This window comes from Haliotis rubra, unplaced genomic scaffold (assembly GCF_003918875.1).
Source record: "Haliotis rubra isolate DU_JTF1 unplaced genomic scaffold, ASM391887v1 Scf262, whole genome shotgun sequence".
NCBI lineage: Eukaryota > Metazoa > Mollusca > Gastropoda > Lepetellida > Haliotidae > Haliotis > Haliotis rubra.
The window spans coordinates 530,807-552,774 of record NW_025766692.1 but is presented as its reverse complement, the minus strand read 5'-3'; the positions used below and the strand labels follow the sequence as shown (position 1 = coordinate 552,774).

Below are 21,968 nucleotides of genomic sequence, written 5' to 3'. Positions count from 1 at the left end.
TATGTACTATCATGGACCTTACTGTCGCAGTTGTGGAAGAATATATATGTAACAATGTAAAACATTGATATGAAGAGGCACCGAAAGCTTTCTCGTGAGTCAGGATCTTCTTCTTATGAATATGCGTTTGGTTACAAACGAGAGAAAAGTCCAGTCACGTGATATACCAAATTGAGCCTGTGGCAGTGATGTTATCGTAAGTCATCGCTGTGTGCCGGAGTGTCCGTTAGACCGGAAGCTGGCAGGGTAATGGAGGTGAACGATTTGATATACCACGAGTGGCACTTTGAATTGTTGCTGACAGAAACATATTTTACGTGAGATAATTATTAGAAATATTTAGAGGTTGGAAATCTGAGGAAAGGCACAACCTTCACGACTTTTGATTTGGTCGGATATTCAGACGACGACGCGAGGGAAATTAATGTTGCAAACCTTTGCTCCCTTCGCCCACATAGGAAGACTGAGTTATTTTTTCTCTCTCTGTTGCGCAAACCTAATTTCGCGCTACAGTTTGCTTATAATGGTAAATTCACACAGAAAACCCATTAATCCGGGAAATTATGGATTTTCTGTTAAGGTGTAGCTAAACAGAATGCAAACGATTGAAATCAGAATCATGTTACTGAATGGCGGATGTTAGTTTGGAAAACTGGGTTCGACTGTATGAGAGATTTAAGTTCTGTAAATATATAATCGTAGTTGTTGGAAGATAGTATAAGAAGACTTTTTCGGCATTATTATAAGTAAGTAGCTGTGGGTTTACGTCGCTTTTAGATATATATTCCACCAATATCGTGGTGGAGCACACAATAAAATATATTTCACACCTTGGTGAGAATCAGACCCGAATTTTTTCGGCGTGACGAGTGAACACTTTAACCAGAAGACTAAAACAGACGGGACATTCCATTTAGGGGTGATAGTATTCAGGAACCAAGCTGTATAATTTCGTAATATGAAGTAAGATTATTCCATTGTGTTATGAATTTCGTGCAAACGCCAATCGTGCAATAGTATTCATGATGATATGCACGAACATAGGTGGGAAAAATCGGTACCTACTGTAACACCAAACTGTGTCACTGGGTTGCTGTATATTTCTCATCGTTAAAAACCAGACAAACTCATCAGAAACAGGAAGGATTCGTGGAAATGGCAAGGAGAAAATGATAGACGGTTGTTGGACCGGGATCTTAGCGTTTTATAGTCAGATTTACAATCCTTGATATCGACAGACAAATAGTGCTGACGACATACGTCGATCTATTTGACCAACGGCGACAACTAGCCCAAAGGCCCATGAGTTCTTTCACATGTCTGATATATAATGATGTACACATGCATTCGATATTGGTAAACATGTGTATTATTAATTATGTATAATTCCAAAGGTAAAAATATTTTTTTAGATGGGATGACCATTAAAATCTTTCATGATAAGATCCATTACTGGAGGAAAGAAGATTTACAAACGTGACGACAGACGGCTCCATCATACCCAACATTATTTGCAAATTTTTGAAACGTTACTCTACTATTTTTTGTAAAATGTTCTGGTATCAAGAAATGTTGCTTATTCTTAATAATATTTTTTATGAACTATAGTATTTATAAGATATAAACATGAAGGAATGAAGAGTTTGAGCCTTATTACAATGCCAATTTTAGAATTAGACATCCTTGGGCCTTTGTTTAAATACATATGAGGCACAATTAAGTGAAACCCATTCATAGGATTGACATTCCTAATTTTCTCTTAACATTATTCGTTTTGAGAATGTAGCTACCTTTATGCTTAAATAGCTAATGTTTCGCAAGCTTTGGTCACAAGCTAACCATGAAGAGAATAATAAGTCGTCAATACATGTATAATGTGATACAACTTCAATGTCTGAGCTTTAAAACCAACATTCTGTCTTTTGTAGATATCAGTCTCCAAATACTACTAGTTTTGTCATAAGTAAGTTTACCCCCAAAAGACCCATTTAGTACAAAACGATCCTAAAATATTTGGTTTTTCCAGTCTGAGAACTGCAAGTGCTACATCATCTTCAAATAACATAATGCTTTCATCAAAATTATTTTCCATAATGTACTTCTAATTCGAAGGCTATTCATTTTCGTGTACAAATTCATTGATAATCATATAAATACCATAAAAAAGAACTGGACTCAACATGCATCACTGTCTGACGCCACTAGATTAAAACAAACTCCTTTTTTCATGGTTCCACTCGTACACGTGGTTTTGATATTTTGAGCATAATAAAATATTTAACCATGTGCACCTTTACTAAAGCATACAGTAATTTATTTGTACATCAACGTTTTCGAAGGCTTAATAACATGGAGTGTAAAATGTGATCGTGCGGTTGAATAATCATTTCAAAAAGCCAGTCTCTGCTTCATGTATTATTGATATCATTAATTTCTACCCAGTTACGCATCCTCAGATCTAAGGGGCGGTGGGAGTAGCCTAATGGTTAAAGCGTTGGTTCGTCACGCTGAAGACCAGGGTTCGAATCCCACATGGGTACAATGTGTGAAGCCATTTCTCTGGTGTGTCGCCGTGGAAGTGATATTTGCTGGAATATTGCTAAAAGCGGCGTAAAACCGTTCTCAGTCAGTCAGTCAGTCCTCAGATCTAAGATTAGTGGTGAGTGAACTTGTTGGTTTGAGTTTTACGCCGCTTTAGCAACGTATTCAACTAACATCCTCAGAAGATAAGATTGAAGTGAAAAAATTGCCAAAAATATTTAAGAGGGAGTTCTGTTATAGTTTAGTTGTCATGATGTTTAGTTTTACTATTTTACAGTGGGGTTCATTACTCTGACCCAATCTTCTGGAAAATCGCAAGAATCAAACAATAACAGTAGATTTATAATGAGGAACAGTGTTACTAGAGATTAACTAAACTATACTGATATGTCGCTGGTAAAGGTTCAACCAATGTGGTCGGCGGTCTGATAATATTGACAATGACACGCCTCCCCTCTCATGTCACGGACGTGTTCATTGTATGTCTGCGTGTGTGTAGGCGTGCTAACGATGCGTACGTATGTAATCTCTACGACAGCCTTATGCAATTAGGTTTGGAGGTCAATATTTTGTCATTTGCATATGTGTGTTGTGAAAGTGGCTTCTGTGAGCATGTGTATCACGTGCTTGATGGCGATTGCATGTTAGGGGTTACAATTCTATGACTCATTGTGAAGTCAGTCAATTGTATGGATGCTGCTTATGACGCACTGTGGGGCGTCGAAAGTATGGATGCTTTTACGACGTTTTGTGCAGCTGATCCCAAGTGTCTATGATTTATAACGCAGTAAATCAGATCAATGTTATTGTATAGTCAAAGAGTACATATCTCAAACTTTATGATGTAAACTGTTTTCCTTAAAGGTAATAACAGGATATCCTAGTGGTGGAAGGATCCAAATGAGGCTCCAGAACAGGATCCAACGAAAATACTGAATCACCACTGTTACCCGACTCAACCCTTCAAGATCCGGGGGGCGGTGGGGTAGCCTAGTGGTTAAAGCGTTGGCTCGTCACGCTGAAGACCCGGGTTCGATTCCCCACATGGGTACAATGTGTTAAGCCCATTTCTGGTGTCCCCCGCCGTGATATTGCTGGAATATTGCTAAAAGCGGCGTAAAACCAAACTCAGTCAGTCAGTCAGTCAAGATCCGGGTTAGAATTGATCTTCAGTAACATATGCTTGTCGAAAGAGACGACTACCGGGATCGGGTGATCAGGCTTGCTGACGTGGTTGACACAAGTCATCGTATCCCAGTTGCGTATATCTATGCTCATGCTGTTGGTCACTGGATTGTCTGGTCCAGACTCGATTATTTACAGACCGCCGCCGTATAGCTGGAATATTGCTGAGTGCGGCGTAAAACTAAACTCACTCACTGTTACCCGACTTGCGAGTCCGTACAGCTGCAAAAGTTGCGTGTGTACGTTATACCCATTAACAGGCATCTAAGTTGCATGGTTCAATTGAAAACATTGAATTGGAATTGAAAATTAACATGAAAAAAATATTTCTCAATATTTCCTTTGCGTTCACAATGTTTAAACCATGTACGAAAACATTTTTAAAAACAAACAGTTTCAACACTATACAGCTCTGGTAACAACGCCTGTGTATTTCATGTCTTCCTAATAAACATGTCATTTCAGAGATATGGTCTATTATTGAAATGATATGATACATCCCCACCTCCTCGTCTCCATAGCCAATAACTGACGTGATGTACGACGAGCGGGCAGTTACTTCGCTGATTTATCACCAGATGGCGCACGTGACGTCACATCAAGCGAGCCCTCCGCTTAGCCAATCAGCTGTCAAATGTGAAAACAGAATTTTTTACAGACGTGACGTCCTAAATTAACCCAGGATGCCACAAATATGGCTCATGGGCGTTCCATGACTGTAAAAAGGTATAAATACGCTGATGTCACCCATCCAGATCACAATTCACAGGGCTGTGCAATAATACTGTATATTGCTACGAAACAGTTTAAACCTACCGAGCTCTTCAATTCTTGCGTAGTGAGGTGAATTCGTGTCACTGAATTTCATCATGGCATTGGGAGTTGTACTCGCTTGCCTCCTTGTGGCCATGACAACAGCGGCTTCAGTGGGTAAGTAGTAGGGCTAATTAGATCATAGCACTTGTTTGGTCATTCTGTTGTCCTAATGGTGTTCCGAAGAAGACCAGCCAAATAGCTGAAACCCCTTGACAACAGCAATATTTGTACCAACGACACCTTCACATGTAGTGCAAATGTCTTTAACAACATTTAATTGGAAAACAGCTTACCTTGTTAGAAAATATAAAACTTCAATATCTGATTAAAAACCAGAATCATCATTCGCCAGGTACCAAGGAGAACGAAGTGGTCGACTGTCTGCCGGAGTCGACCGAGTTGATTCCCCACCCCGACCACTGTGCCAAGTACTACAACTGTTCAGCAGGGAAACAGTCGTACTACTGGCCTGAGCATCTGATGGAGTGTCACTACCCCCAAGTCTGGAACGTCATCACAAAGCAGTGCGAACACTACACCATGGTCGACTGCGGAGACAGGGAGGTACCCAACGGTCACTGTGAGTATTTTACATTTCACATTAAAACCATTCAGAGACCAATGTCTTTAATATGGCCCCGATTTCTCGAAACAAAATATGTGCATGATGTTTAAGTTGCCTTAAGAGAGACAACACAACGCTGCAGATTTCCCATTTTCCGGGTACCTACTCAAATTTCAAACAGTTTTATAATTTGAAACAGCTGAATCATTAACTCATTAAATCATTTTAAGATAAAAAGCGCCCAAAACAACTTAATTAATCTAGCCGCCAAACTCAATTGTCTACTATGTTTGAGTTAAATATCGATTTCAGTTCATTCTGGGAAATGCATTTTCCTGCGTTTTTTTCAAATTTGAGTAAAAACTCTCACTTAAGTCAAAACTCAGACTTAAGTTTGTTTCGAGAAATCGGGGCCTGGCCCTTGAAAGTGAGTGATCGAAATAAGGACGTTTTTACTTTTGTCGACTTTAAACAACTGTGTCCATGCATATTATCAAACAGGAGTCAAGAAAAACAGTTTCAACAGTTCTCATGGGTGTGGGAAGCTTACTGTCAAGATTTGGTCTTAACAGGTGTAAACCTCCAGTTGTCAAGACCCATGGGTTTTACCAAAGTGGTCAAACATCTACGACATATGTGACCTCAGTATTTCCTCTGCGTCAAACCTACTTGGCTTAATTTAGCTAAAATAAAATCACTCATTCATTCACTCATTCACTCACTCATGCTCTCTCTCTGACAGGTGACTACCGTCGACATCAGTGTGGCTTAATTTAGCTAAAATAAAATCACTCATTCACTCACTCATTCACTCACTCATGCTCTCTCTGTGACAGGTGACTACCGTCGACATCAGTGTGATCGCGCTCACTGCAGGCCTTGCTATTTGACCTACCCAAGTTGCAGGGGTCTTCCCGACGGCTTGAACGAATGGGAGGGGATGTCTAACTCCCCCTACTTTGCTGTGTGTGTGGGCGAGCGGATGGTGTATTCGGGTAGGTGTTCACAGGAACACGGAGCACACATCTACGACAAACTCAAGAGGACGTGCGTTGAGCAGACTGCTTGAAGACATGAAGCTCAAGAACCTTCTCAATTCCTTGCACTTGCCGCTGTTTCTGAACTTCCTATTTCATGATTGTGTATTCCTTATTTGGCAGTGATATTCCACTTTCCTGAATTTCTGTTTCATATTACCGGACCGCAAAATGTTATCCAGTAAATTGTATAATACATAGCTCGGGCGACGTAAAAATCCAAATTCCGACAATCAAGTTTCCTTCAAGTGACCAAGGAGCTACAGATGTTTTTGTGCTTGTACATGATAAAATGATTATGTGAATATCATGAGTACCTTTTATTGAATAAATTGTTCATAAGTTTATGAATAATTCTGTATTTGTTATGATGCCAACTTTGTAACGTATTTTATTGAAACCGTAAAACACTGACCAGTCAGTTAAACAATTCACATGTAAGGCGGATTGATAAGAACTCGTTTATTTATTGAGTGGGCAGTATTGTTAATTGCAAAGCTAAACTTACAGAACCTATCCGTTAATGTTGAAGATTGTATTTTGTAAACATGTTAGATTGAATAAATATTTCTTCTTATTATTTTTTTTATTTATTATAGGATATTTATATAGCGCACATATCCATGCACTAGTGCATGCTCAAGGCGCTGGTATTTTTCCCTCGATCATTGGATGTCAATATCAACTGCACATCGTATTGTCAATCTCAACTCCCTGGGGAGTATACAACTCTTGCAGCCACTAGGCGCACCGAGTTATTGTGCCTTGTTCATCCTAACGAGGTACCCATTCACAGCTGGGTGGACTGGGACACATAGTCACAGCACTTTGTCCAACTTCACTGCACGTTGCTGTACCCGCAACTAGGTGTTTGCAAGTATTCATGTGGCCACCATCTGGTCATATACCAACGGATTCGTGGGTTCTTTTAAGTGCCGAGGGTTGTGTACTGTACATTAGGGGTTACAACACTGAAAGAGTCTGCACACAAAGTTGACTCCAAGGTTTTTACAACCGGTCACAGGTGGGCTCGATCCCGGCACCTCAACCTCTCTGGATCAGTAGCCTGGCGCCTTAGCCAGCTCGCCCCCTCATTGTTTGTGAAGCTTCTTCCCTGTACTGTTGTTAGCGGGGTGATGAGAGCATTCGCTGATAAGCGGGTTGGTTTATCACGGGCACTGTACACAATGATGTCATGTCCCCAGTGCAGTGTATTGCTCAGAATAGTGATGTCATCCCACAACAGAACACAACAGAACCCGTATGATCCGGGTTAGAATAGGCCTTCAGCAACACATACTTGTGAGAGGCGATTAACGCTATCGGGTTGTCAGGTTTGCTGCCCTGGTTGACACATGTCATCGTTTCCTATTTACATGTGCGGCGTTGAACTGCAAACAAGATATAATGACTTCCCTAATTTCACAAGCACACATTTTTACACAGAGCTGTACAGGCATGTACCCGGAAAATGTGAAACCCACAGCGTTGTGCTGTCTCTCTTTAGGCAGCTTAAACACCATGCACATATTGTTCCGTGTTGTCTCTCTTTAGGCAGCTTTAACACCATGCACACATTGTTCCATGTAGATGTGCTGAAATCTAAAAAGTAAAGAAAGCTCGGGGTCTCTATGACGTGTGTGTTTGGAGTTTCCATCATTAAGAGTGACGGAGACATACACACAGCCACAGGCAAACACAGCCACAGCCAGAGAGACTGAGACCCAAACACACACAGCCAAACAAATACACACAGTAACAAAAACATATGCACAGCAACACACAAACACAGCCACACAAATACACAGCCATACAAATACACACTCACAGCAACGCAAACATATATACACAGCTACACACAGAGACACACATATACACACAGCCACAAAATACAAACACACAGCCACACACAAACAACAACATTCATACAAACGCACAAACAAACACAGCCACACTAACACACAGCCACACAAACACACACACAGTCACATAAATGTAGTCAGCCACACAATTGCACACAAACACACACAGTCAAACAAATATACAAAGCCACACACAAACATACACAGCAACACCAATGCACACAGCCACACTAACACTCAAACACAAAAAGCCGCACCCTTACACACAGCCACACACAAACATACACAGTCCCACCTTTACACACAGGCACACAAACACACAGCTACACATAATGTCACACAATACACACAGTCAAACAAAGCCACACACATGAACATAAACAGTCACACAAATACACACAGTCACACAGTCTCGAATGCACACAGACACACAAATACACACAGCCTGTCACAGTCTCAAATGCACACAGACACACGAATACACAAAGTCACGCAAACAAAAATACACATCCACACAAACACACACTCAGTCACACACAGCCAGACAGACCCTCGAGTAGCTACACAAAATGGCTTCTCAGTGAATAAAATGACATCCCAGTTCGGTAGCACTGTATAACAGGTATTAGTTGCCACGAGCAGACTCACACAGAGGCAGTCACAAAGCCAAAGACCCGTTGCCTGACCTTTTTCTGTCCGAGGACAGAATTCTCACTAGCAGCCCGAGCTAATATCCCAAGACAGTATAACTTCAGAGTACTAAATATACTCTCCTTAAAAAGAAACGCATCATGAAAATAGCAATTTCATGTAGCAATGAATTAAAACGTGATTCATTTTACAAAAGGTTTTGCTCTGTTTATGAGTCCTATGGTGTTTATGTTTTGAAACATCTCAACAAAACGCACCATCCGTACAATACCCGTATTTAACGGCATGATTTTCAATTTCGGCGTGTAGTGTCACACAATACACAATTCACAAGCAATGCACGTGAAAGTTGGGGATCAGATAGTCTCCATGATGAGTATAAAAGGTTGATCGCTGTCTGTTGATTATTCACTATATTTGGAATATTGTTGACGAACGCAAAATGCCACGTCTAAGTGAAGCCAACCGTCATATCGCCATTGGTTTGCTTGAAGCTGGTCAGTCTCAACGCGCAGTTGCCCGACGCATGAAGGTTCACCAAAGCACCATTTCACGGCTCTGGGAGAGAAATCGCCGGCAGAATGCGGTAGCAGATGCCCCTCGTAGTGGGCGACCTCGAGCGACCACTGCGGCGCAGGATCGCTACATCCGGGTACATCACCTGCGTCATCGAACAGCTATGGCGACCAGTACCGCTCGACAAATACCAGGATTGAGGAGGCTTTCTGCACAGACCGTCAGGAACAGGTTGAGAGAGGCTGGTTTACGTGCCAGAAGACCTTATTTTGACCCTGTGCTTCGACAACAACATCGTCGACATCGAGTTCAATGGTGCACCAACGTTCAGGCCTGGAACCTACCGAATTGGCGTAGAATCTGGTTCAGTGATGAATCACGATTTCTATTGGAACGACGCGATGGAAGAATGCGTGTGTACAGACGTCGACGTGAACGTTTCGCCGACGCTTGCGTTCCCAAGGTGGACTGAATCGGCCGGGGAAGCGATCACCTGCCGTAGGATAAGTGATTTGGTGATGATCCAGGGCAACCTGACAGCTCAACGGTACTGTGACGAAATCCTACGCCCACATCTCCTTCCAATCATTGATCGCCAGAGGGAGTTGTTTCAACAGGACAATGCCAGGCCCCACACAGCACGTCACACTAGAGACTTCCTCCAGAACCACAACATCAATGTGCTCCCCTGGCTCTCAAGATCACCGGACTTAAACCCGATCGAACATCTGTGGGATGCCCTGGACAGACGGGTGCGACGCCGTAACCCTCAGCCCAAGACACTTCAGCAACTCGCACAGGCACTACAGGCAGAGTGGGCTGCGATTGGGCAACACGAGATTCTGAGACTTATTCGTTCGATGCCAAGGCGATGCCGTGCAGTTCTTGATGCCCACGGTGGTCACACGAGGTATTGACTTCAGCGCCAACACACGTCTCATGTGACACTCAAACTGACTTTCCTCGAGTTGGTGCCAAAGACGGATAAGTCTGCATTCCCAGTGTGCAATTTCGCTATATTTCATTAACTCATAAAGCCTACAAGATGTTTCAAAATAAACATAAAAATACAGTTGAAATTCCTATATGCGTTTCTTTTTTGGGAGAGTATATTTGTCGAGTGGGCAAGACGAGGGAGGATGCTAATGAAGACGAACGTATGACACTGTATGTATAAGAACCGTGAGCGGTACAAACACTGTCGCACATGTTTGCTGTTACTGCGGATTAAGTTTGGAATTTGAATTTTTATTTTAATTAAATACAGTAGGGAAGACAACTTAGGGATACATGTACGCCTAATTTGGGATTTTAAAACACTAATGCAGTTAACGCCTTAAACGTCACCGTCTTAGATTAATCACGTAATGAATTGTAATATTTGATTAATCAATTGACGGAAAAAAATGGGATTTGGAAATATTATCAAGTATTCTCTTTGAAAAAAATATAGTCTTCAATTAAATTTGCATATTTCATATGACTGATACGAGGATTCATCTGCGCGTATTGACTGTCATGTGACCTTGACACACAATGGCGATACTGTTTGTTTTCCGTCACAAGATGCGTACGTGCACCGTGTACCGTTAAACGCCTTGTGAAACTTTTGATTATTCTTACAACGCAATGAGTACTGTGACGTATGTTGACGTTGACCTTCACGCCTCTCGACGTCTACCCACAGATGCTCTTTCGGCTTCAGATCCTGAGATGTGGAAGGTCATGGTAAGACGCTGACATTTGAATTGTGAAGGACGTCAACAGTAAAACGAAAAGTGTGTAAAGTAGCGTTTCATGGTGAAACAGCTGTCTCTGTCGGTTAATGATCGGAAGGAGATGACGATGAAGAATTTGGTTGATGTACCGATTGGCTGTCAGATTCCTCTGATCCACAACCACGTCAGATCTCCCTGTATACACGTAGGACATGGCCCTCCACACCATCCGAATATCGCAGACGAATCTGTCAAACGCAATTAGGTGAATAACGTTCAGTGTTTCATAGTAAGTGAGTGAGTGTGTTGGGTTTTCCGCCGCTTTTACCAATATTCCAGCAATATCACGACATGGTTACACCAGAAATCATCGTCACCTGTTGAAGGAGCAAGCATACACTCACCTGATGAAGGAACAAGCATACACTCACCTGATGAAGGAGCAAGCATACACTCACCTGATGAAGGAGCAAGCATACACTCACCTGGTGAGGGAGCAAGCATACACTCACCCGATGAAGGAGCAAGCATACACTCACCTGATTAAGGAACAAGCATACACTCACCTGATGAAGGAGCAAGCATACACTCACCTGATTAAGGAACAAGCATACACTCACCTGATGAAGTAGCAAGAATACCTTCACCTGATTAAGGAGCAAGCATACACTCACCTGATTAAGGAACAAGCATACACTCACCTGATGAAGGAGCAAGCATACACTCACCTGATGAAGGAGCAAGCATACACTCCGAAACGTCTTGTTATTCACAATAAAGAAGTTGACATCCATAAATCTTGCTTTTCTGATGCATTCCACTTCTAAATGTCTTTCAGAAATGTGATCGTCAGTAGCCAATGTCACTGCACTTGGGTCTGACAACTTGCAAGTGCGATTTCGATTTCCTTTCCATAAAATGTCCTTTCCTTTCGTGCAGCCTATGAACGTTGTTGTATGAGTGAGTGAGTTTAGTTTTACGTCGCTTTTAGCAATATTCCAGCAATATCACGGCGGGAGACACCAGAAATGGGTTTGACACATTGTACCCGTGTGAGGAATCGGCGTGACGAGCGAACGCTTTAACCACTAGGCCATCCCACCGCCCCTGTTGTTGCATGAAGCTACGAAAGTTTAAAACAGCTGCGTTTGTCCACTACACCAGTTAATAAACATGAGACGAACATCGTTCAATGAAAAACATTCCATTTCCTATGCGTTTCCTCTTTTGTCAGTACGAAAACAAACCATGTAACAAAACACATTACCAATATTACTCAACTCTGATAACAACTTTTTGTGTATCTTATGATATAAAAATAGCATATCAGGTACATGGTCTATTATTAAATAATAAAATGTCCCGATTCACCCGTTCCCGAAAGGCCGTTTGGGTGACCTAGTTGTTCAAGCGACCATATATCTCAGTGGGGAAGTGAGTTAGCCTAATAGTTAAATCGCTGGCTCCTCACGCCGAAGATCCGGGTTCGATTCCCAACATGGGTACAATGTGTGAAGCCCATTTCTGGTGTTCCCCGCAGTGAAATTGCTAGAATATTGCTAAAAGCGGCGTCCGACATTACTCACTCACTCACTCACTTATTACACAGAGGGACACATATACAATTATCATTAGCATAAAGTCGCATTTATAAGAGCACTTTGGTTTACTCGTGCTGTTGGGCACAGTGTCTGCCAGTTTTTGTGCGTCCCTCGCCGTGATATTGCTGGAATATTCATCAAAGCAGCGTAAAACATACTCACTAACTCGTCTCCCTAACCAATCGCTTAGGTGATATACGACAAGCCCAAAGTCATCGCTGATCCATCACCAGGCGGCGCTAGCGGGTTACATCAGGAATATCTAATCAGGTGTCACATTAGACAAACAGAACCTTTCACGGCGGTGACGTCACTACAAAAGCTGCCAGGAAATCATCTATATGCTTAGTGGGAGTTCCATGCCTGAAATAACTATAAATAGGCCTTTAACTCTCACCTCGGTCACAATTCACAGATTTACACGAGAAAAACGTATATACTGCAGGGGTTTAAATCTACTGAGCTTTCGTATAGCTGTATAATACCACAGGTGAATTCCTGTCTCTAAATTTATATTTCGTCATGGTATTTCGAATTGTACTCGCGTGTTTAGTCGTCGCCATGGCAACAGCCTCAACACCTGTGGGTAGTTGTGTGACTACAACCAGCCCGGACTACAGAACAGATCCCGATGACTGTTCGGTGTATTATTTGTGCATAAATAATAACTTGTACAAATATAACTGTTCACACCTTGTGTTCGATCCTTGGACCAAAACATGTGCATCCCCTGGATCCATCTACGACAGCTGTAAGTATTAAACTCTATAGTCAGGTGGTGGTGGGGTAGCCGAGTGGATACAGCGTTCTCTCGTCACGCCTAAGGTCTGGATTCGATTCCCCACATGGCCACATGTCATCGTATACCAAATGCGCAGATCGATGCTCATGATGCTGATCACTGGATTGTCGGATCCAGACTCGATTATTTACAGACCGCCGCCATATAGCTGGAATATTGCTGAGTGCGGCGTTAAACAACAACAAACCAAACCTTTTTGTTCACTTCGTGGTTCAATATTTGTACCCAAGACACCTCGATTTGCACGTGCAGGCCTCTGTGTCATTTGTACAGGTGTATTTGGCTATGTTTGGAAGCTGGTTCATCGTTAAATTATATTTGTCAAAGAAAGATCTCAAAAGCGTGTATTTGTGTAATCTTTGTTATATACTGTATAGACATGAATCAGCGGTTGTATATGTATGGGGCACATGTAGCCTTAACACACACCCTCAAACAAATAGACTTAATTAAGCATCCCCTGTAGTTTAGTAGGATAGGTTTTCAACACGTACAAAAAAATCCCGTGGTGACCACGATGGAAAAACATGAGTTTTTCTGACCCGTATGATTCTTTGACTCATAAAAACGACAAAATGATTGGAATTTTTGATTTTTTGATGATAATTGCTCATTTTAAAACAATGTCGATTTTCATACAAAACCATGTCTGTACAAGTATGGCCCTGGGATGTTTAATGTTGAATTCATTGTGGAATGTGAACATTCAAGATGTCATTTTGCGTGTCTTACACGATTCAAGATCAATACCGAGTGTAACCTCCATGTGACTGTATGACAGCCAGCACTCTCCTCATCATACCCCAGATCAGCCTCCTGATGCTCTGAAGGGTACAGTCCACGCCATTCTTCGAGTAAAGCAGCTTTCAATTGGGCCAGGTTCTGTACAACAGGATCCCTTTGTTACACAGTCATGTCCCAGATATGCCCCAAAGGGATAAGATCTCATTCAATCGTGAGATATGTCAGGGGGTGCTTAACTAAGTTCTTAATCTATATTAATCGCCAGGTACCAAGACGGAAAAGGAGACACAGGCTAACTGTCCCCCCGACTCCAGTGACCTGATTCCCCACCCCACCCACTGTGCCCAGTACTTCAACTGTTCCGCGTCCAAGCAGGGATACTACTGGCCTGAGCATCTGAGGGAGTGTCCCTACCCCCAACTCTTCAACGTCAAGAACAAACAGTGTGAGCACTACAGCATGGTCGACTGCGGCGACAGGTTTGAACCTACAGCTCAGTGTGAGTATGTCGTAAACTATTACGTTTCAATAGCAAACTATTACCCTCTTTAAATCGGATCTTATTGACAACGAGTGATCAAAATATGAAAATTTAAGACTTTGTAACATATGTTACATTTGGGATTACACTTTCTTAATACTTTACAGATTCTAGTACTTTTTGTCCCATACGGGATTCGAACCCACACCCTCAGAGTGAGGCACCTAATCGCCAACACACAAAGTCAGTGGAAGTCGCGGTGGCTGAGCGAGTTAGGCGGCTGACTTTGTATGCTGGCGATTAGGTGCCTGACTCTGAAGGTGTGGGTTCGAGTTCCGGATGATACTCAACCCAACAAAAGTAATAGAAACTGTATCTTTACTAAGAAAGTGTAATCCCAAATATAACATATGTCACATTTGACCACGTTCTCAATGGCATTGTGTGAATTTATAATCAATGCTAATGATCTATGGCGATACCTTGTGTTATTTATATGGTCAACTGTTAAGCGCCTTAGACATGCATTACTTCGGGATTCCCTCCCAAGTGAAGCGTAAACGCCCTGATACATGTTAACTAATTATCAAACAAGCGTTAAACCAAACTCATTCACTCACTCACTCTCCATCATCTCTCTGACAGGCGACTACCGCGGGAACCAGTGCGAGGCAGCTCACTGTCGGCCCTGCTATTTGACCTAACCAGTTTGCAAGGGTCTTCCTGACGGCTTGAACGAATGGGTGGGGATGTATGACCCTGCCTACTTTGCCGTGTGTGTCAACGAACGTATGGTGTATTCGGGGAAATGTTCACAGAAGTACGGACCACAGAATTTCGACAAAGTCAGGAGGACGTGCTCTGAGCTCCTTGATTGAAGACATGAAGATCAAGAACCGACCATCTCAATTTCTTGCACTTAGTACTGTTTCTAACCTACACTGTTATGACTTGCTATTCCATATTTGGTAGTGATACTCACGTCAATCTAACGTGATGGTTAACGTTTTCTCTGCTCTCTTAATCTGCATTCCTTCTAATTATGATCCAAGTATTGGATATTTTACGTTCTGTATACGATTCTAGATTAACATGACCGTTACTATGACTTCAGTGTACGTTGACTATTGTACTTGTAAAACTGTTTGAATGAATACACTTCTCTACCAATTATTTCTTTTCTCAGTGTCTGGTAATTCACTGCAGTGTTTGTCAGCGCCGTGATGAGAATATTCGGGATAAGCGAGTTGGATTCTCATGGACGCTGTACAAAATATTTCCTTGTCTCAAGTGCGGCTCACTCACTCACTCACTCGATCACTCACTCACTCACTCACTCACTCACTCACTCACTCACTCACTCACTCACTCACTCACTCACTCACTCACTCACTCACTCACTCATTCATTCACTCACTCACTCACTCACTCACTCACTCACTCACTCACTCACTCACTCACTCACTCACTCACTCACTCACTCACTCACTCACTCACTCACTCACTTACCCACTTACCCACTCACGTCACACGGGAATATTTCCCTACACTGCGAAAACTCACTCACTAGCCCACTCATCACTCAACCACACACTCGACCACACACTCAACCTCACACCTAACCACTCAACCCTTCAACCACAGCTAGAATATTGCTTAGTGCGGCGTTAAACAACAACCAACCAACCAAAATTATATACATCCTAAATAATCCTTAACCAAGCATTTACACACAAATACACTCATTTTTTACATAGTCTTTAATTTTCAAAACACATTACTGTTTTAAGCAACCGGATGATTTATTTACACACGCATTGGCGTAATTGTGCGTCAAAGATTGGTGCCCCTGTACCAGTACAAGCGGGACATACGCCAGTCTTCACTAGACGCTGATTAAGGCACTCAACGTAGTAATGTGAGTTGGGGCGCTGCTCGTAGACGTTGAGGCCGTCGGCGAAGTTCCTGCAGGTGAGGTTGATGATGTGACATGGTGCCCCACAGTCCCTACCCCAAGTCATGCGTATGCGTACACACACACACACACACACACACACACACACACACACACACACACACACACACACACACACACACACACACCTTCCTAACATCTAGAGGTCGGGCATTAACCCTTCATCCCAAAATCTACAGGTCTGACCATTAACCCTTCATCCCAACATCTACAGGTCTCACCATTAACCCTTCATCCCAACATCTACAGGTCTCACCATTAACCCTTCATCCCAACATCTACAGGTCTGACCATTAACCCTTCTTCCCAACATCTAGAGGTCTCACCATTAACCCTTCTTCCCAACATCTAGAGGTCTCACCATTAACCCTTCATCCAAACATCTACAGGTCTCACCATTAACCCTTCTTCCCAACATCTAGAGGTCTGACCATTAACCCTTCTTCCCAACTTCTACAGGTCTGACCATTAACCCTTCTTCCAAACATCTAGAAGTCTGACATTAACCCTTCTTCCCAACATCTAGAGGTCTGACCATTAACCCTTCATCCCAACATCTACAGGTCTCACCATTAACCCTTCTTCCCAACATCTAGAGGTCTCACCATTAACCCTTCATCCCAACATCTAGAGGTCTGACCATTAACCCTTCTTCCCAACATCTAGAGGTCTGACCATTAACCCTTCATCCCAACATCTACAAGTCTCACCATTAACCCTTCTTCCCAAGATCTAGAGGTCAGACATTAACCCTTCATCCCAACATCTAAAGGTCAGACATAAACCCTTCTTCCCAACATCTAGAGGTCAGACATTAACCCTTCTTCCCAACATCTACAGGTCTCACCATTAACCCTTCTTCCCAACATCTAGAGGTCTGACCATTAACCCTTCTTCCCAACATCTAGAGGTCTGACCATTAACCCTTCATCCCAACATCTACAGGTCTGACCATTAACCCTTCATCCCAACATCTAAAGGTCTGACCATTAACCCTTCTTCCCAACATCTAGAGGTCTGACCATTAACCCTTCTTCCCAACATCTAGAGGTCTGACCATTAACCCTTCATCCCAACATCTACAGGTCTCACCATTAACCCTTCATCCCAACATCTACAGGTCTCACCATTAACCCTTCATCCCAACATCTAAAGGTCAGACATTAACCCTTCTTCCCAACATCTAGAGTTCTGACATTAACCCTTCATCCCAACATCTAGAGGTCAGACATTAACCCTTCATCCCAACATCTAGAGGTCAGACATTAACCATTCTTCCCAACATCTGGAGGTAAGACATTAACCCTTCTTCCCAACATCTACAGGTCTGACCATTAACCCTTCTTCCCAACATCTAGAGGTCTGACCATTAACCCTTCTTCCCAACATCTAGAGGTCAGACATTAACCCTTCTTCCCAACTTCTACAGGTCTGACCATTAACCCTTCTTCCCAACATCTAGAGGTCTGACATTAACCCTTCATCCCAACATCTAGAGGTCAGACATTAACCATTCTTCCCAACATCTGGAGGTCAGACATTAACCCTTCTTCCCAACATCTAGAGGTCAGACATTAACCCTTCATCCCAACATCTAGAGGTCAGACATTAACCATTCTTCCCAACATCTGGAGGTCAGACATTAACCCTTCATCCCAACATCTAAAGGTCAGACATTAACCCTTCTTCCCAACATCTAGAGGTCTGACATTTACCATTCTTCCCAACATCTACAGGTCTGACATTAACCCTTTTTCCCAACATCTACAGGTCTGACATTAACCCTTTTTCCCAACATCTACAGGTCAGACATTAACCCTTCTTCCCAACATCTACAGGTCTCACCATGAACTCGCCATCCCTTCTTTTGAGTTGTGTTTCCTGCTTTGCAAGCTGCATCAACCCGATTCAATAACTCACTGATACAAAATCGGAACCACAGGAATCGCACATAAAATCCCTAAATTCACCCCGACACCAAAATGACTGAAATCTTGATTGGAAGACACAGCAGTGTTGTATAAATAGTTTCTTGGTAATACCAGGGCCGAAACACTGTGTTGACTGCCATACACCCTCACCGCAGCCCTGAAATAAACACCTCATTTAATGACGCAAAGATTGCGGGCCGCCCATCTGGCAGATGGTCGGTACGAAAATGATACACCTTCACGTAATTACATATGATTACAACAACCTTTAATAAATGAAATAGTAAGGTGAAATTCGGTTTTACGGCGTACTTAAGAATATTTCGCTTATATGACGACGTGCATGCGTGTGTATGTGTATGTGCGGCTGCTTGTACTAGCCCAGACTTAAGCTGGTTTTATAGTGCTAGCCCACTGAGATACCACGCCGCAGTGAAGCATGAATACCCCAACCCCACTCAGACACATTATACTGACTCCGAGCCGACCAGTCCTTGATGTACCCATTAATGCCGAGCGCCAGGCAGGGACCAACAAGTACCATATTTTAACGTCTTTTGGTATGACGCGGTCGGGGATCGAACCCACGATCTTCCGCTCTCCGGGCGGACGCTCTAACCACTACACGAGGGAGGCGGTCAATGAATGAAGTAAGGAGTCAGGGCAATGACATAGAATACCCGGAACCCTATAAACTGAAGGCATATTGTGCAAGGTCTAGTGATAATTAACTAACAAAATACTTAATTAGATAAAAGGATTGCATTCAATCCACATGACTCCAAAATTTTGAACAAACATGAAGATATCATGTATATAATGTAAATTTCACATGCATTTTCTGGACTGTCAATTGAATTTAAAGTACTGTCGGAAATAGAATAAAACTGTTTAGGCTGTTACTCTGTATCCCTACAATTTACACAATTGCAAACAGCATTATGTCGAAATAACCCACTTCGGCCTAACTTTGCGTTTCAATGGAGAGCGTAATAGGATATCCAGAAAAGCCTGTTTACACGTAAAATCGGGCAAAACGTAGAAAAAATACGAATAGCTGCTGCAAACAATAGATCAAACTATAAATGGCAATTAGGTCGCTCAGCCAGGTATGACGACGTATCGTTTTAAGTAGGATAACAATGTGCATTTATTAAGTATTTTAATGTCGTCAGACCCGCTAATTTTATAAACCACTGTGAATAACATGTTGAGAAGACGACTCCTATTCCTGTAAAAATGTTATTCATTTAAACTACCTCTTATATTTTACTCTAAAACGAAATGTACATAGTTATTAAATTGTGTATGGTGTCTCATAAGCCTTATTGGCTGGGTAAACGATATTTTACTATGTATATTGTGTATTTTATTTCATGTAATCGTTCACGTGACACCTTAATAAACTATATCTGTCTGTCTGTCTGTCTGTCATGAAATGCATGTGCTGCCTACGGGCACAAGGGGTCATCTCAAAGATAGTTTATTCTTTCTCATGTGTGTTGAATATGTCTCATCTATTGATTACAGCCCGTTTGAGACAAAATGATACCGATGAATTGCAATCTAACACAAAAACAAATAGATCAAACCAACGCGGACTGCAATAAAAACAACAGACCAACTCTAGAAAAAAATTGCATAATTTGTGTCACAAAAATTAAAAAGTTGTTTAAGGAACTGTCATCATTTATTTGTGCGTTTTCCAAGTTTGTTACAAGAGCGCAGTGGCAACTAAAGGAACAGCGCGAAATGCGAGATGTGACAATATATATTAACTCACTTACACTCAAATCATTGTCATCAGTGAGTTGTTTTCATATTTTTCAACGAACTTTGATCATAAGGATCAAATGAAGCAATTCGCATTGGGTTTTTTAAAGAAACGGAGAAAGAATTTTGTCAAGTGTCAGGATAGTTATAGACAGTGATATATGTTTTTTTCGCAAACCAAAACAAATGAATTTTGAAATTTAATTCAAACTGTTTCGCCCCTTGTGGATTGATATATATTACTGAGGTTTGACTAAATGTAACTATTTTCGCCCATGGCCGAGACAATTTTTATAAACCTCTAAATTAGTCCAATTAAGTCAAAAGATTTAAATTTTGTATCATGATACTTATAAACGTACTTTCATGTATTTACAATACAACCTCAACATCATTGAAAAAAAACCATGTATTTTGAGCAAATGTAAATATTCTCGCCCATGGGCGACATTTTGTAATATTGCTCTAAATTAGCCGAATTAAATCAAAATGTGTTGAGTTTTCTATACTCACAAACATACTTTAATTCATTTACAACCTCCAAAATATGGAAAAACATGTATTTGGAGCAAAAGTAAATATTCTCGCCCATGGACCAAAATGTTTTTCGCCAATGGGCGAGATTTTTTGTATCGGTCTAAATTAGTCGAATTAAGTTAAAATGAGTTCAACAGGATTTGCCTTGTTAAAAAAGTTATGTTTTAGTGCTGCTGTCGTTTAAATCATTTCACAAAATTGTAACGCACATACTGCAATTTTTAAATTGCTCAGGACTATCATGTGAAAATAGGCAGAGCTGGAAACAGTGAAAGTGACGTACAACACTTGTCAGCGTGTACATTCGCCGTCAGTCACGTGGGGAAATTTAGATGATTCTGTTCAGCATGGAAAGCAGATACCACCCCTGTCAGAAAATGGATGTTATCGCACTAGTACAAAATGGAAGTATGTGTTTCAGAAATATCAGAAAAGCCAACTGTGACCACCTTAATTATTGACGGAGCTGTCACTGCTCATAAGTTGAAACCTGGTACTGGGTAAACATTTGGGAAATATGTCTTCTGTTTTTTTGGTATGATCCAATGTTTTCATAACTAATTCATAGCTAAGACTACAGTGCCGATCCGTCGAATGCATTTTACTACTCTGAAATCAGAAATTCGACGGATCGGTACGCGACCATCAAGTGTAGGTGAACTGGGGTGTAGGTGAAATGAGAGTGTAGGGGTTATGGGTGTGAACCGTCTTCACTTCTCCCTTGTAGTCATCAAGAAACCTATATTCACACCATACGTGCCATGTATATGTGTGAAGGCGCGTTTGTGTAACTCAAGGGAGTGTGGGAGGCTAATGTCCAATTTTAGACCGATGAATATTAGGTGGTCAGGTTCGCTGACTTGACTGACATGTCATCGTATCCCCGACAGCTCATGCTGTCGATCACTTCATTGTCTGGTCCAGATTCGATTATTTACATGCCATACACTCACTATTCGTGGAATACAACTCCGGTAACAACGGGTGTGCATTTCACGTCTCCCTAATACACATAACATTTCAGAGATAGGCCTATAACTAAAATGAGATCACCATATGTCCCACCCTCAATCGTCTCCTTAGCCAATCTCTACCGATACGAAAAACTGTCAGTAAGTTAGTTCGCTGATTTATTACCAGGTGCATTCGTGACCAACTCGTGTTATTCCGGGACAAGCCGAATAGCGCAGGTTACGGAAAGGGGCGAGTGGTGACGAATGCACCAGGTGCATG

General features: G+C 41.9%; 2 protein-coding genes across 2 annotated transcripts; both read left to right on the top strand.

Moving 5' to 3' along the window:
- The first annotated feature begins 4,500 nt into the window (after positions 1-4,500).
- On the top strand, positions 4,501-6,491 carry LOC124280212. Its single transcript, XM_046716107.1, has 3 exons — positions 4,501-4,656; positions 4,895-5,122; positions 5,944-6,491. The coding sequence occupies exons 1-3, from the start codon at positions 4,596-4,598 to the stop codon at positions 6,174-6,176; spliced, it is 522 nt and encodes a 173-aa protein (XP_046572063.1). The 5' UTR covers positions 4,501-4,595; the 3' UTR covers positions 6,177-6,491.
- A 6,434-nt stretch (positions 6,492-12,925) lies between these two features.
- LOC124280213 lies at positions 12,926-15,692 on the top strand. Its single transcript, XM_046716108.1, has 3 exons — positions 12,926-13,243; positions 14,304-14,537; positions 15,165-15,692. The coding sequence occupies exons 1-3, from the start codon at positions 13,015-13,017 to the stop codon at positions 15,221-15,223; spliced, it is 522 nt and encodes a 173-aa protein (XP_046572064.1). The 5' UTR covers positions 12,926-13,014; the 3' UTR covers positions 15,224-15,692.
- Positions 15,693-21,968: the final 6,276 nt, after the last annotated feature.

Coding starts and splice junctions, on each gene's coding strand:
- LOC124280212 (XM_046716107.1), top strand. CDS start 4,596: ATGGCATTGGGAGTTGTACTCGCTTGCCTCCTTGTGGCCATGACAACA. Junction 4,657..4,894: donor GACAACAGCGGCTTCAGTGG/GTAAGTAGTAGG, acceptor ATCATTCGCCAG/GTACCAAGGAGAACGAAGTG. Junction 5,123..5,943: donor GGAGGTACCCAACGGTCACT/GTGAGTATTTTA, acceptor TCTCTGTGACAG/GTGACTACCGTCGACATCAG.
- LOC124280213 (XM_046716108.1), top strand. CDS start 13,015: ATGGTATTTCGAATTGTACTCGCGTGTTTAGTCGTCGCCATGGCAACA. Junction 13,244..14,303: donor TGGATCCATCTACGACAGCT/GTAAGTATTAAA, acceptor ATTAATCGCCAG/GTACCAAGACGGAAAAGGAG. Junction 14,538..15,164: donor GTTTGAACCTACAGCTCAGT/GTGAGTATGTCG, acceptor TCTCTCTGACAG/GCGACTACCGCGGGAACCAG.